General features: G+C 41.4%; 1 protein-coding gene across 1 annotated transcript; it reads right to left on the bottom strand.

Annotated features, from left to right (window-relative positions):
* Positions 1–10,436: 10,436 nt before the first annotated feature.
* Positions 10,437–13,136, bottom strand: fgf4 (fibroblast growth factor 4). Its single transcript, XM_086007536.1, has 3 exons — positions 12,830–13,136; positions 11,830–11,933; positions 10,437–10,613 (listed from the first exon to the last, which is right to left on the bottom strand). The coding sequence occupies exons 1-3, from the start codon at positions 13,134–13,136 to the stop codon at positions 10,437–10,439; spliced, it is 588 nt and encodes a 195-aa protein (XP_085863662.1).
* Between the last annotated feature and the right edge of the window lie 3,801 nt (positions 13,137–16,937).

Raw genomic sequence — 16,937 nt, forward strand, 5'->3', positions numbered from 1 at the left:
ATGGAGAAGTGAAATCCCTGTTCTATGCGGACGACCTGGTTCTGCTGTCTCCCACAGAACAGGGATTACAGCAACAACTAGACCTACTCGACAAATACTGCCAAAATTGGGCTCTAACAGTAAATCTAAAGAAAACCAACATCATGATTTTTCAAAAAAGGCCCAGATGTCAGGAAAACAAATACCAGTTTACCCTCAGTGATATCACTATAGGACACACTATGAGCTACACCTACCTTGGTCTAACTATTACAGCATCAGGGAGCTTCAGCATAGCAGTGAATGCACTAAAAGAAAAAGCCCGAAGAGCCCTATATGCAATAAAAAGAAAATTCTACAACATCCAAATCCCAATCAAAATCTGGCTCAAAATATTTGACAGCATAATCCTACCCATTGCACTGTACGGTAGTGAAGTATGGGGCCCGCTAAATCACCAAAGCTACACTAAATGGGAAAAACATACAATAGAAGCCCTACATGCAGAATTCTGCCGAAGCATCCTTCGCACCCAAAGGAAAACGCCAACAAATGCATGCAGAGCCGAACTAGGCAGATACCCACTGATAATAAACATCCAAAAACGAGCACTAAACTTCCTAAATCACCTCAAATCTAGCTCCCCAGACACCCTTCATTTCAAAGCCTTTCAGACCCAAGAGCTAAACCCAGAAAAGAGTCCCCTGAGTCAGCTGCTACGGAAACTAAGTACTCAGCCGGACCCTGACCAGCCCCAGACCAACACAGCCGCCCAAACACCAATCCGAGTGAACCAAATCATTAAAAAATGCAAAGAAACCTACCTGGAACATTGGAACAAAATAACCGAAAGCCAAAGCAGATTAGAATGTTACCGGGCCCTAAAAAGAGAATATAAACTGGCAGACTACCTCACGACCATCAGAGACACAAAACAGAGACAGACCCTCACCAGGTACAGACTAAGCGACCACCAACTGGAAATTGAAAAAGGCAGATACAAGAAATCCTGGCAGCCTAGAGAGAATAGAATATGCGATCAATGTCTGGCTGGCGAGGTTGAAACAGAAATGCATTTCCTCCTAAAATGCGAAAAATTCAACACATCAAGAAACATATTATTCAACAAGCTAAGCCAAACAACCCCAGATTTCAAGGAATTGGATGATCTGTCAAAATTGAGATTAGTCCTAGGAGAAGGAGACAGACCATACCTTGGGGCCAAATATGTAACAACATGTCACAACCTGAGGACTGTTTAAAATTAAGACTGTTTAAAATTAATATTGAACGTACCAAATGAAGTACAAAGACTGTTTAAAATTAATATTGTTTAAAAGTAATATTGTATGTACCCAACAAATGTCAAATCGATTGACACCTACAGAATGTTGGAAAACTGTACCTTTTTGCTATGTAAGCTTTGGCAATATGGTTCTCTGTAAACTTTCATGCCAATAAAGCATTTTAATTGGAATTGGAATTGGAATTGGTAAAAGCTGTGCACAGCTCATTTTCAGTACAGTGCTATCACAGACAAGCAAGCTAATAATACATTTTGACATGACTTACATAATTGCATCATGCTCTTGAAAACAAACAAAGAGCTTTGCCAAGTGCCTTTTAAATCCTGATGACACTTCCCCTTTAAAAGTTATTTTCTTCGTAGACTTTCTTGTTGCTGGATAATCCTAAACCCACTGATCGTGCGAATGATTGATTAAACAAAACTGTATTCTGTGTCTAATTAGAGCTGATTAGTTGGATGCCCTGCCAGCGAGAAATCATTAGTCTTCATACACTGCAGCTGTATTTGTAAAGAGACACAGCCAGTCATTCTTGCCCACATTCAATCTCTGGTACACATCTAGGTGAACACAGAACATGAGCAAATGGGCCTACAGGTTAATTCGGGCCGGCACGAACTGAGCTCGGGTAACGGACTCTACACCCGAATGGGTAAGCCCGAAGTGCAACTGATACTGGGCATAAGTATATAATAAAAATGTACCTTTTCAGTGTCCACTAGTTCACTCAAATCTAGCTTCATACATGAATTAAAAATAAATCAAGTCCAGATGTTATTGGTTCTCTTCCGTAAAACTAATTTCCTTTATTCGCCATTAGCTATGCTGCTTCTGATTCGCCACTATCCTCACTGGTATATATGAATCAGTATTCCAATAAAATTTGGCATCAATTCGCCTCTGGAGGATCTGACCCAAAATCGCCAATGTGGGTAAATCTAGGTTTACATCACAACTTATTCTTACAGCTCAGCAAGATTTATTATTGTCATGGAGTCATGTCAAAGGCTTCTGGTACGCTGGATTAACAATAACAACTACTTGCATTTAGATAGCATCTTTAATGTAGTAAGACATCCCAAGGCGTTTCACAAGAGCATAATTAGACAAAAAAATTGACACCAAGCCAAAGAAGGAGGCATTAGAAATAAAAACAGAAAATGCTGGAAATACTCAGCAGGCCAGGCTGCATCTGTGGAGAGAGAAACAGAGTTAATGTTTCAGGTCGATGACCTTTCATCAGGAGGCATTAAGACAGGTTGACAAAAGCTTGATCAAAGAGATGCATTTTAAGGAGCATCTTAAAGTAGGAGAGAGAGGCAGAGCGGTTTAGGGAGGGAATTCCAGAGCTTAGGGCCAAACGGTTGTAGGCACAGCCGCCAATGGCAGGGCAAAGGAAGGGGGGTGCACAAGAGGTCAGATTTAGATGTATGCCGAGGTCTTGGATGGTTGTAGGGCTGCCCGTAGATCAGTGGGTAGCACTGTCACCTTTGAGTCAGAAGGTTGTGGGTTCAAACTTGAACACATAAATCTAGGCTGACAGTGCAGTGCTGAGGGAGTGCTGCACTGTCAGAGGTGCCATCTTTCAGATGAGACATTAAACTGAGATCCTGTCTGCTCTCTCAGGTGGATGTAAAAGATCCCGTGGCACTATTTTGAGGGAAGAGTAGGGGAGTTATCCCCGGTGTCCTGGCCAACCAATTCCTCAATCAACATAACAAAAGCAGATTATCTGGTCATTATCACAGTGCTGTTTGTGGGAGCTTGCTGTGCGCAAACTGGCTGCCGCGTTTCCTACATTACAACAGTGACTACATTCTAAAAAAAGTACTTCATTGGCTGGAAAGCGTTTTGAGACATCCGGTGGTCGTGAAAGGCACTATATAAATGCAAGTCTTTTTCTTTCCGGAGGAGGTTACAGAGATAGAAAGGGGTGAGACCATGGAGGGATTTGAACACGAGGATGAGAGTTTTAAAATCAAGGCGTTGGTTGTATATAAAAAATGGATTTAAATGTTATACATCTTACAATATTAATTGGGCTATACTGTACAGGTTGAAACTAGTGTGGGTTACTGAAATTGGTACTTAATGACATCAATCTGCTGGCTGTAATTTGCTTTTCTAAGAATACATTTTGGAAGATAAGTGAAAGATCAAAGGAATACTTATATTGCAGGACAGTCTGAATTCTAACTATAGTGTCAGAAGGCTGATGTTTGTTGTGGCAAATCATTCTCCCTTATCCTATGTATTGATCCTACACATGTTTACTCACACACACTAATGTTTTATTGAGTATTGCAGTTCCCCTCATTCACACAGTGTGATACATGTCAAGGAATGTAATGTGGTGTTGTTTGAGTCTGTTTATCTATACAGTTTACAAATGGATTGCTAATTACATTACCATAGCAGCACAAATCAGAACCTTTGCAGTGCGAAGACAATTTGTAAGTGTGAAAGGTTCTGCAAATTAGTTTTTGTGCTGTGCCTATTGAACAACAGTGCTTTCTTTCAGCTATGAGACATAATGATGTGTATTGAATTTTCATTGTAGTCTTTTTTTACTGACTATAGTTAAATATTCTGAAACAATTTGGCATAAAATCTAGTAAAGGAAAAATGTCTTTAATTTTACACATGGAGAAAAATACACATTATGATCGCAGATTAAAGTTATATATGGATTCTTCTTCTTAGGCAGTCCCTCGGAACTGAGGATGACTTGCTTCCACATTAAAAATGAGTTCGCAGGTGACTGATTAGTCCAATGTGGGACCTACAGTCTCTGTCACAGGTGGGGCAGACAGTGGTTGAAGGGGCAGTAAATGATCTTGCTGAGAAATATGACAATGTATTTTAGATAATATAATATAATATAACCTGGTAAAACAAAGTAATAAAAGGTCTTCTTGTTGCATACCAAGGTTACAATCAGAATCGTATTAAACACCCCCTTTATGTCCGACAATGTAAAGTTACGTGAAAAATTTGCTCAGCAAAATGGCATTCATTTGTAATGGTAGGAGAAGAATGCAAGACACAAGTTTAAATCAAAAACTCAAACATGAAAGCTTGAAAAAACCTAAAACTGCATATATATTACATAGAATTTACAGCACAGAAACAGGCCATTCAGCCCAACTGGTCCATGTCTGTGTTTATGCTCCACACGAGCCTCCTCCCACCCTTCTTCATCTAACCCTATCAGCATAACCTTCTATTCCTTTCTCCCTCATGTGCTTATCTACCTTCCCCTTAAATGCATCTGTGCTATTCACCTCAACCACTCCCTGTGGTAGCGAGTTCCACATTCTCACCACTCTCTGGGTAAAGAAGTTTCTCCTGAATTCCCTATTGAATTTATTCATAACTATCTTATATTTATGACCCTTAATTTTGGTCCCCCCACAATGAAAGCATCTTCTTTACGTCTACCCTATCAAAGCCCTTCATAATTTTAAAAACCTCTATTAGGTCATCCCCTCTGCCTTCTCTTTTCTGGAGAAAGAGTCTAGCCTGTTCAGCCTTACCTGATAAGTATAACCTCTCAGTTCTGGTATCATCCTTGTAAATCTTTTTAGCACCTTCTGCAGTGCCTCTATATCTTTTTTATAACCTAGCTATCTATAATATATGAAATACTTTACATCTGCGTGCACTTCCTGTCAACTTTTTCCATTACGCAAATTGGTTACCGCGATTCCTGGGCTGATAAGTGGCAAGTAAAATTCACGCCACACAAGTGCCAGGCAAATTTTTAAAAATTACATTGACTACACTTCAAAAGTACTTCATTGACTGTAAAGCACTTTGGGACGTGCTGAGATCATTGCTATATAATTGCACGTTCTTTCTTTCCATTATAAAACTGTCTAGGTAACCATATCATACTATAACTGCATCCACCTACCCACCCCACCTCCCCCCACCCCCCAACCCCCGGCCAGCTGTTAGAGGCACTGCAGTGCCATCAATGTCAGGAAGATGTAATTACAGCTTGGCAAGTTTACATAGGTAGTTTCCATTATAAATGTGGACATAGAAATATATGATGGAAATATAAAAATAAGGGCAGAATGTATGACTTCAAAATGGAGACAACATTTTCCTCTGTGTTTTCTCATAACCCCCGACCTCTAACCCCTCTTCAACAAAAAACTGAAAACCGGCAGGAACTCTGCAGTTTCAGGTAAATTTACTCTCATGGCAGAATGAAGCCATGGTGATTTTAACTGCCAAGCCTCATTAACATGCCACTGGATGATTTTATGCCTGGAATACTTTTGTCTTGTGGGTGTTCATTTCTATTCTGTGTAAACCTCCTCAGTTACATGATACATGGCCTTTACTTTTGACAATTTTTCACTTATGCCAACATGTATTCATTGAAAAACAATGTAACAGCATTAATAAATAACGAATGTAATATTAATGAAGTTAAAAATGTGCTTAATTTGAATATAAATGATTCCATCGGAATAATGAAAGCATCCTGACTATCAAATAACTGAACTGTGAGTTAACATAATTTCATAAAACGTTAAAAAGTTGAGTAAAACTACGGTTTATAAAATTCTCATTTATTCACCTCTGTTGTGTTGTAACATTTAAAGTTAGTGAAATGAATGAATGTTAAAGAGTTGCAATAGTCTGCAGTGTCTGTGATGTTTGTGAATCGCTTTGCTACTTATCAAACTAAACTTTTGCTCATTCTCCCTGCTTTTGTCATTGGTAAAAGTCAATAGTTTTGTTCACTGTGGAATGGATAAGAAAACAAGCCAACTCAAACTATACATATGTATGGAAGAATTTTTTTCCCCTGAATAGTACACACAATACTTTTCAACAGAGTTGAAGCATCTCACACATTGTCCCTTACCAAAACAATGTGTAATAGCAATGATTCAAAGAGTGGGGTTGGCAAAGAATTTACCAGATTTTTTCCCCTGCTTTTTGCCTTTCCCAGGTGATTACATGGCTGCGGGTGGAGGGGGTGGGTGGGGTTGGGGGTGGGGTGGGGGGAAGGGGGCGGGTGCAGCGGTGATGGATGGTAGAACGTGTCTAGTCATGATGCCCCAGGCATTATGAGTTTGGGGCAGGTTTGATGGACAAGCTGGTCTTTTCCTATCCGTCATTTTTATATGTTCGTAATGAAGGAGTCGACTTCTTAATAATGTTTGCTGCACTAAGTAATAATAATTATATAATAGCAGACACTTAGCGGGGAGTTACAAGCTAATAAATCCATTAAGGGTTCAGATATTTGATAGAGGTGTTCAAAATCATGAGGGGTCTAGACAGAGTAGATAGAGAGAAACTGTTCCCATTGGAAGGGTCGAGAACCAGAGGACACAGATTTAAGGTGATTGGCAAAAGAACCAAAGGCGACATGAGGAAAAACTTTTTTACACAGCGAGTGGTTCGGATCTGGAATGCACTGCCTGAGAGGCTGGTGGAGGCAGACTCAATCATGGCTTTCAAAAGAGAATTGGGTTAATACCTGAAGGAAAAAAATTTGCAGGTCTACGGGGAAAGGGCGGGGCAGTGGGACTAGCTGAAGTGCTCTTGCAGAGAGCCGGCACAGGCTCGACAGGCCGAATGGCCTCCTGTGCTGTAACCATTCTATGATTCTATGATTTCAACTGTGTTGTAAAGCAGTGTATGGTTTTGGGAAGCAGTGATATGTTATTAATTGTTACTAGTGGGTTTCCAGTGGCTTTGCCCATAGAACGTTAGGGCAAATCGAATTTCTCTGTCCGCCTGTCCTACTATCATGATTTAATTTTAAATAATGTCCAGATTTGCATTTTCTATGCCATTTGCTATCTTATTCACCTGTGTAACCAGTCACCTCTCACTTGCCTTCTTTCAAGGCTGAAACCCCCCCCCAAGTTTCTCCATTCTTTCCTCGTGACCCAGTCCTCCAATGTTAGGAATCAGTCTCATGGCTATTTTCAGGTCTGCCTCCAGGGTTTCAGTGTCTCCTTTGTGTCACAGTGACCAGAACTTATGATGGATACAACAGGAAACCAATAACTCATTAAAACTTAGAAAATCATTTCTTTCAGATTGATAATTTTTGTTCTTTCTCCTTTTCACACTTAAAATGTCAAGATTAGGTTTTGAACCTGTTACTGTTAATAATATCAATGGTGTGGAGATGCCGGTGTTGGACTGGGGTGGACAAATGTAAGAAGTCACACAACACCAGGTTATAGTCCAACAGTTTTATTTGAAATCACAAGCTTTCGGAGCACGTCACCTGACGAAGGAGCAGCGCTCCGAAAGCTTGTGATTTCAAATAAAACTGTTGGACTATAACCTGGTGTTGTGTGACTTCTTACAATAATATCAATAACAACACAATTTCAGAAAATACTTCAAAATTACTTTTAATTCATACACTGACACAGGTAAAAGATAAGCTTTCATTTATATAATTCCTTCCAATGTGCACAGCACATACACCACAATATTAAACATTAGCTGTATAAAACTACAGACACATTCCAACAGATTTAAAGCTTAAATATCACATGACAACTATATCAGGTAATACTTTAAAAACTCAATGCCTGTACATCCCAAGGCATAACTAACAGACGTGCAAGGCAACTGGTCAGTTTAGAAGGTTCAATCAACTTTGTTCTCGCTGACCCACTGCTGTACCAAGTATCTGTTCAAAATGCTGTGCTAACCTTGACCCAATCCAAAATAGCAGCATGGAAATGAAGTATTAGTTGATAGAGAATGTGCAAGTTTTGCAACAGCATAGGTTCAACAATCATTTTGAAAATATAATTATATAGTTCTGAGAATAATGTGCATGGGCATAGTATCAGAGTGCTAATGCTGTCTGAAAATAAAGGATTTATACTAAATCGTCCTGTAAAAGTGACACAGACTAAATATTGAAATGAAAACACCACGGCAAAGGGCAAGGCATTAATGCATCTTTTTTTCTCACACATGCTTATGGACCTGTTCTGTATTCCCAGCATTTTCTGTTTTTATTTCAGATTTCCAGTTTTTTTTAAACTCACTTTACTTTTATTCATTTCTGATGAATGAATTATCTCCAACAAGATTCTCATTCCCATTGTCTCAGTTAGGATTTGAACCTTAAGTTTACATTAGCTGTGCCAGAAGCAAGATGAACAATTAATCAAACTGAAAACTTTGCACGCCCCTAACAAACAACAGTTATGTATGCCTTAGGATGGTGACAATGATTCAAATTACACATACAGTATTGGAAGGAACACAGAACACCGGTAATTCACTCACAAAAGCATTCGCACACTAACCCCACTGAGGATAAAGCAAAGGACTAGAAATGGATGTTTTAACATGCAGACCTCTTAAAACATTGAATACAGAAGTAAAGAGTGAACCTGGTCCTGGCAAGATTTTGCTGATCTCACTGAACGTTTTGGTTCTGAGTAGCTTTCTTCCTCAAGGTCACCCTAGCTAAAACATTTAGTAACCTTAAAAGTTCTAGTAAAGCGAGTAGCAGCTTATCAAAAGGAATGTTGAAAACTGGACTAAAAGTTCTGTTATCGTCGGATCCATAAGTGTCAAACCTAGGATTAAGGGTTTATTTTATTTCCACCTTAGCAGCAGTGAGCAGAGCAGAAGACGTTTTAACAAGGACCTTAAAATCTCTGTCTGCAATTTATGGCAGCCCCCATCTGGACTACGTAACTAGACCCCCAACTCCACCACATGACTGGATAACATTTGTTTCTTTATTTTTTCAAACTCTGAAAAAGGTTTTGTTCACTTTTCTTTCACCCCCGCCCCCCCACCAACCCCCAAACGTATTGTTTGAATAAAATGTGCTGCTGTTTTCTTTTGCTTGGAGTGCTGAGGTACGGTTTGAAAAATATATAAAGAAAATATAAGGTTACGCAATGACCATATAGTGCAGTCTAACAGCTGTCTGCAAATATTTTCACCATGATTATCCCTACTAAAAGTAAATCACTGGGTAAAGATAGCTCAAACGTGACAAGGCTCAACTAGGATGCAATAGACGCCCTATTGGCTACTTTTGGCTACATATGGTAGCATGTTGACTTAAGATCACCAACAATATTTCAGGGGCAACCCCGCAGTCCTGAGTTACTGTGCAGCTTTTGTGAGGAGACTGTTTTATTCGGGGTTTTTTAAATGAGGTAGATAATTTTTGAATTCAGGAATGGAAAACTATAAGAAAGCAGCAGCGTCTCCTTCACAATACTGCCTAAATTAAAACCTGCCCCAAGGTTCGCAGCGGATATCTTGGTATCATTTTCAGAAGATCATTAGTATGGGTTGGTCAAACCTGTGAAGTATATTCGTGATACTTACTGGGTCTAAATCAAGTAATTCTTTGAGGTGCCATAAATAGGACAGAAAATGCTCATTTAAAGCATATGGTCATTACTAATGCTAAAATGCTGAAGCTTGTAGGTAGGTTAAGGATAGCTTCTGACCTGAAGATCTGACAAAGATTGACTGCAGGAGAGTTCAAAGTTCAGCAGCAGCAGATCTAAAAACAGATTTGTGGGTTAGTACTTCAACACTGTACTTTCCGTACCAGAAGTAGACGGATTCCATTGAAATTACACAGCAACACCGCACAAAGAAGGTCAGATACCGAGCATTGTTACAAGCAGACATATAAAAATTGACAAGATTTACCAAAAACGTCATGGGTGAAGACTTTGTACTTTGAGAAACAAAGCGATACACAAACACAACACGGACCTCCATTGCACAAGATTATTCAGAACAGTGCAAACCCATTGTATATAGGAATTTAGTTTCACTTATTTTTTAAACATGTAATAGCAGCACACCTGTGACAATTTTAAAACACACACACACACACACACGATGCGCCATGTATCTTCTTTTGTTACACACAGAGGAACAACGTCGTTGTCAGAAATATAAAATCAGCAAAACTATAAATAAACCTTCTGAACAAAATATACAGATTTAAATATTTCGTCACAATTAATTTAAATATATGATACACCTACTCATCTTGCATAAAGCTTTCCTGAAAGTGCACCGACCGAGGTTCAGCCCCCCACCCCCCACCCCCCAATTCGGCTTTCCTCCTGAGGTAATGTCTGAGGTGGGCTCCCCCCACTCTCAGATTCTCGGTAGAAAATGAGTCATTGTCATTATGGGAGATACTTTGTTGCCTCGCTTCGTTTTGCCGTTCTTGCTTAACGCCATATACATGGTCGGGTACGCTCTGGACTCGTAGGCATTGTAATTATTGGGTAGGAGTACTTCGTTGAATTTGCATTCATCGCTGTAGTATGCCTGGAAGGTAAGAAGATAGTTCTGAGTGGGACTTTGTAGCTGCTTAATCTATTATCGCAACTCCACCCCCCCCCCCCCCCCACCCACGGATGTTCAATTCATTTATTCTACAGTGTATATGTACTCCAAAGGTGTGCAGAGCAACGACCCGTGCAAAGTGATGTGACACTGGACTAAAGACTTGAGACTCTGTTCTGCAATAAAAATTCGAAGAGACTGCTTGCTGACTGACCAAAGCTTTCGCACGTGTAGTTTTCTTAACTGGGTTTTGGCAATGGGGCTCAAATGTCTTACTTTAATCGCACTTAGTTCATGAGCCCGGTGATAGTTGCTAGGAAGTTGGCTGGTTTGAATTATAATTCTCCTTAATTAAATAAACGAAACAATTATGTGTAATGGACAATCGCAGCCCGCTATTGGAAGCTGCCCAATCCTCAGCAGTCACTTGGGAAGTTGTGAGCCCATATTCCAGACACCCTGACAGCTGACTCTAAATATTTATTCATCATATTTCTTTGCCTCTGATCTTTCTATGAAAGCACTGCTTATGTGATGTTCGTGGTCATTTCGAGAACTGTGTCTCCAAAGTTTAACGGAGAGGTGCTGTGATTTTATTTAAACCATAGACATCGGTGTGGTTTGGGCCATTAGCACATCCACTAACCTGTATAACTAATGCTAACAGTCCTATCCTCTGATACGACACAACTGATAGCTCTTGGACGTGAAACATAACAAGTTGCCTCATTTCGGGAAAAGAACGACTGCTACCAGTTATTTAAATTGTTTTCCTGTGACAGGTAAAATTATGGCGCAACATTTTGGAAGAAGGAGACTTGATTGCAGCCACAATTCTCCAGGGGAACAAAAAGAAATTGCTGTATATGTGGGAAGACTGTACAATATGGGTGGTCCACTTTGACTGATCCTGTGTTACACTGGGGAGGACAGTAGGTGCATGTGCTGGCTGGCAATGCAAAGAATGGAATGTACTTGAAAGACGGACTAGCTGATCCACGGCAGCAGCATCTATCTATATTCCACCCGCCACGCACAATAAAATATATACAGCCCTTCAAGAATGCAGTTCTTGTCGAATGACAATATAAAACATAATAGACCTTCAAAGTGTCGCCTTAAGTATACACTCACATGTCATCAGCAAGTGGTATGAACTATCCGGCAGACTGACACACAATAACTCGCTTGTACTTACAGACCCATAGAGTTTGCCTTTGCTATTCATGGCCACAAACAGCCCACTTCTGACACCAAGCAGGCTGACGACTCCCCTTTCCACGGGAGAAATCTCCAAAAGACCTGTGCAGAGGGAGGAGGGGGTGGGGGGGGGGGGGTGAAGAGAGAGAGAGAGACATGTCAGAGTGCTTCCTGCGTTCATTGCGAAACAACTAACAAAACCACAGATCTGTTAAAAAGTTAGCTGGGGTCTTTGATCTGGGTGCTGCGTGATTAAAAAGCTGCTGCACGCTGTAAACGCTGGAGGTTTTATTCAAGGTCCAGATGTTGAAGGGGGTCGGGGGGGGGGGGTTAAGAAAACCTGATTATTTTTTCCACATCAGAAAAGAGAAAAATATATAATTCGCTCAAAGCGATTTCATTTAAGAAGTAGTGTAAGGTCTTGCACGGGGAGTGCAGGCAGGGAACACTCCCCATTGGGAACTGACAGAAACAGGAACCGAGTGTATTTTCTGCCGCTTTAAGAACATTACGCGCAGAAGGATCCTCGCTACTTATATATTTTAAGAGACCAGCGTGGTTAACTTAATTCCCCCAGTGGCATAAACAGCAGCGAGCATACCGCACTTCGCAGCGAGTCGGCTCAGAGCCATCATTTAAACAATCCATAAAGCGCAGGTTGAAACTTATTATCAAGGGGCACTTGTTGCGACCGGACAAGCAATTTGGCTGCGCTTTTACCTTCGGCATGTTTGCAGAAAAGTGATTAGGATTTGGTCTTACCCTCTTCCCCCTGAAACTTTTGACTGCAACAGGCAAACAGAAGTCTGAAACTTCTTCGCGCGAATGACCAACATATATCTTGGATACACACTGATTGTCCCGGAAGGAAAAAAATAACTATATTTCTATAAATCCATCTAAAAATAAAAAGCGGTATAACATCCGCCGGGGAGTTTATAAATATAAGTAGTACAGCGTACATGGCAACTTCTAGTGGTGAACGGGTTAGTACTTACTGTACCGATCCTCGTTGTGTATTCCATTTATCTTGCCATCGGGCAACACTTGAAGATGAAACCCAATGCCGACGTTGCAGTAGAGCCGTCGCAGCCTTTTGATGCCCAGCAAATAGTCAGTCTCCCGGCTGAGCTCCTTCCTCTCCCCGGGGACTCGGGGCATGGAGCGGGACAAGAGGGTCTCCCATTTGCGCTCCAGGGTGGCGTTGGGCTGGGCAGAGAGTGGGGCACAACGCACCAAACCAGAGACAAGCCCAAGGAGCAGGATTGGCAAGGAAGCCGATTGAATAGTCGCCTTGCAGAACATCCTGATCAACATGTGCACACGTGGTTGCGAATCGATTGCACTAAAAATACTTCGGCTCTAGCTCCACTTTCTCGCTTTATTTTGGGCGCACATTAAAAAAACACACACACACACCCACACCCAAATGCTCAGCGCCTAGATGAGCTGATCTTTTACATCTGCCGGCTACATGGGAGCCTCCTATGCGAGAGTCGGCTTAAGGAAGTTTATTTGAACTTGCAATCCGCGTCAAATGATCAATTTTGGAGTCAAGAGGAGCTCTCTGTGAAGTCTTCTTCCTCTGACAGTACAGCCATACCGACTAACCCCTGACCACGATATTTATATCCATCTGCATGGTTACCTCTTACATCACCACCTACTCCACTTTACGCTCGTTCAATTCAACTTACCGAATTCGCATCATCGTGAGAGTCATGCGCCAATGATTTCATACTCAACAAATTTGTTTTGAATTTAACTTTTATAACTTTTTTCTGCATTTATATATACATATACATGTGAAGAATACATATATAAGCAGTATATATAAGCAGTACATATAAATATCTATATCTCTCCCTCTATATATATAAGCCGAAATATATATTTATATGAAGAATAAACATATATATAAATATTTGACGAAATGTCATATTTTATGTCGGCCGGGACGGGACAGAATGATGTCAGTGTGTATCCAAATTCAGCGACTGGGTCCATACACCAAGTAAAACTTCGAAAAAGTGTGCGAAGTTCATTATTTTAACTTTTCTAATGAGTTTTTACAATTTTTTTTTTACTTAAAAGTTTTGCTTGTCTTGTATGGCAGCCACTGTTAAACAGACCTGTACAATGCAATAAACTGGTGTTGTAATAGAGAATATGGCAATAGACTTCGAGTGTTGGGAACCGTTAACCTTTTTATTTTGTTTGAACATTTTAAGTTCTTGTACACAATTAGAAATACACTATGTATAAATAAATGAAAATAAACGCCTTGTAAATGGATCCATTTTGATGTATATTGGGATAATACAACCCCGGTCTTGCTTTAAATGTTTCCCCGTTAACATTAGTTTTAGAATTGAGGCACTCACCAAAGTACTAAGTTATACTGGATTTGTTAGGAAGCACGCCAAATGACAGCATTTACATGAAGAATGCGTGTCCCGTCACATCCACCAGCATTTTACAGTCGACAGGTGGCCAGATGTCAGAAGGTTTGAACGAAACAGTGCATCGACGCACAACGTGTTAAAAAATGAGTCAGGTCCTTGCAACCCAGGGGTAATTTTGCCTTTTGCACTTCAGGCAAAGAGCATTTGAAGAGGCCCCCCCTGCTGTCCCGCGTTCAGGAAAATAGAACCGCCACGGGCAAGGTGACAGCTCAGTGTAGGTGTGAAAATCAATGACCTTCCATGATGCTCTTTTGTTTTTTTTTAAGACCTAATACATATATCAGTGCGTGTTAGAGCTGTATTTGCGTGTCACTGGGACCTCGGGTTTCCAGTGCATTCACTAACGGCACGATGGATTAGTCTTCGGATTGGGAGTTTGTTTAGACATTGCTTATGTGCACGGGTGCCTTTCACTTTGAAAAGTGTGATGGCCAATGTTGACGCGGCGTGGTCATTTGCTTCAGCTGGCTTGGATGTCACTAACACTTTAAAAAAAAAGAAAGACTTGCATTTATATAGCGCCTTCCACGACCACCGGATGTCTCATAGCGCTTTACAGCCAAATGAAGTACTTTTTGAAGTGGAGTCACTGTTGTAATGTAGGAAACCCGGCAGCCAATTTGCGCACAGCAAGCTCCCACAAACAGCAATGTGATAATGACCAGATAATCTGTTTTTTGTTATGTTGATTGAGGGATAAATATTGGCCAGGACATGGGGGATAACTCCCCTGCTCTTCTTCAAAATAGTGTCACGGGATCTTTTACGTCCACTTGAGAGAGCAGACAGGGCCTCGGTTTAATGTCTCATCCGAAAGATGGCACCTCCGACAGTGCAGCACTCCCTCAGTACTGCACTGGAGTGACAGCCTAGATTTTTGCCCTCAAGTCTCTGGAGTGGGACTTGACCCCCATAACCTTCTCGTTAAACCTTAACCTTTTAGTTAAACGAAACAATGAAGTGAAAATTGGCCGAAAGTTTACAGGGAAGGGGAAGTGGATATATACTTAAAAAAATAAAATAAAATGTGCAGGGCTATGGGGAAAGAGCAGGGGAGTGGGACGAATTGGCCCTTTCAAAGAGCAGGCACAGGCACGATGGGCCGAATGACCTCCTTCTATCACTCATTCTAGGTTGAAATTAATATGTTAATCCTGTTTAATTAGAAAGCATTCATGAGACAAGACGGACATTGGAAGTGAACGTCTATCTATTGCCTTGTTTTTTTTGGGGGGGGGGTGCGGGGGGATGGGTCGATGTACAATTGCCCCCTGACTCCGACCTGACACCATTGCCCAGCTCCAAAATGTTCTCCCTGTTTTTTTTTGTTGCCATGATAAAGCAAACACGTCGCTCTATGGTTTTCGCATCCCTTTTAGTGGAAATTGGCCATCGAGGGCGAGATCCGCATGACAACGTTTTCTCACGTTCACGTCTGATTGATTCTGTATAATAAGAAAAAAAAAGTCAGTTTACATGGTCTGCAGGCTGGGGCAGGAATGCGGGCCTCTCTCCTGGTGGCCCAGCCCGGATAGCTGCAGTCACTGTGGGAGACGATTTTTTTTCTCTCTCTCCCTCCCCTTCTTCTGAGCTTGGGCTGGGTTTTTTTTTATTGTCGGCGAGCGCTTTGCACACAAGCCCCCATGTCTTTATTCAGTCGGCACATTTGATCTGTCTCGCCTTTTAGGAAATCGTTGCTTCTTGTCAGCGTTTGCAATGATCAAAACTCCCTCGCAAGCGAGAATTTCGCGACGGCATTTTGATGTTGCGCGCACAGAATGGCTCATCGCCTCACCAGGGGCAAGTTAAGCAACTACCAGGGATAGCGCATAAAGGGTTGGAAATATTCAAACAGGTGTGGGGGACCTCGCCAACTGGAGAGCAGATAATACTGTAAACAGATGGAGGTGAATGTTACTTGGCCAGAAAAGTATAGATTCTTAGAGGGGAATTTTAAAATGTAAAAAAATCTGAATCCCGACCCCCAACCCGCCCAATTCTGGTTTTAATTCAGGCGGGATGGGGGCGGGCGACCAACCCGCTCCCAGGAGGTGTGTTGACCATTTCAATATTAGAATGAGGCTGAGTGCATCATATTTAATCACCATTTTAAATTTAACCCAGGCCGGATGAGTTTTCCAGGCCTTGGGAAATCTGGCGGCAAAAGGGAGGCGAGGAACATAAGAACATAAGAAATAGTAGCAGGAGTAGGCCAATCGGCCCCTCGAGCCTGCTCCACCATTCAATAAGATCATGGCTGATCTGATCCTAACCTCAAATCTTCTATCACTCTCCATCCCACCCAAACCCATGTGATCTCCCGGGAGAGGCGAAAAACCAGATAAAAAACCCAATGGCCAATTTGGGAGAAAAAATCTGGGAAATTCCTCTCCGACCCATCTAGGCGATTGAAACTCGTCCAGGAGATCACTCTGTCCCTATATTTTCTACAGTGCTTACCTTCTGTAAAGGCAATCTCCACCCCAGACAGGAACAGGAATAAAACCATCTCCTGAAATCTAACACAGAATTAGAACACAAGAAGTAGGAGCAGAACCAGGCTACATGGCCCCTGGGCCCGCTCCGCTCCCCACAGGGCCATGACCATTCCGAACCTAGACTCATGTCCAATTTCCTGCCC

The sequence above is a fragment of the Somniosus microcephalus genome, chromosome 15 (assembly GCF_052327205.1).
Source record: "Somniosus microcephalus isolate GS21.2 chromosome 15, FLI_Smic_1.0, whole genome shotgun sequence".
NCBI lineage: Eukaryota > Metazoa > Chordata > Chondrichthyes > Squaliformes > Somniosidae > Somniosus > Somniosus microcephalus.

What these genes read in the sequence shown, in the direction of transcription:
- fgf4 (XM_086007536.1), bottom strand. Translation starts at nt 13,136, where the DNA reads ATGTTCTGCAAGGCGACTATTCAATCGGCTTCCTTGCCAATCCTGCTC. An exon ending in ACACAACGAGGATCGGTACA is followed by an intron (nt 11,934 to 12,829) that starts GTAAGTACTAAC and finishes CCCTCTGCACAG; the next exon opens with GTCTTTTGGAGATTTCTCCC. An exon ending in AAGGCAAACTCTATGGGTCT is followed by an intron (nt 10,614 to 11,829) that starts GTAAGTACAAGC and finishes CTTACCTTCCAG; the next exon opens with GCATACTACAGCGATGAATG.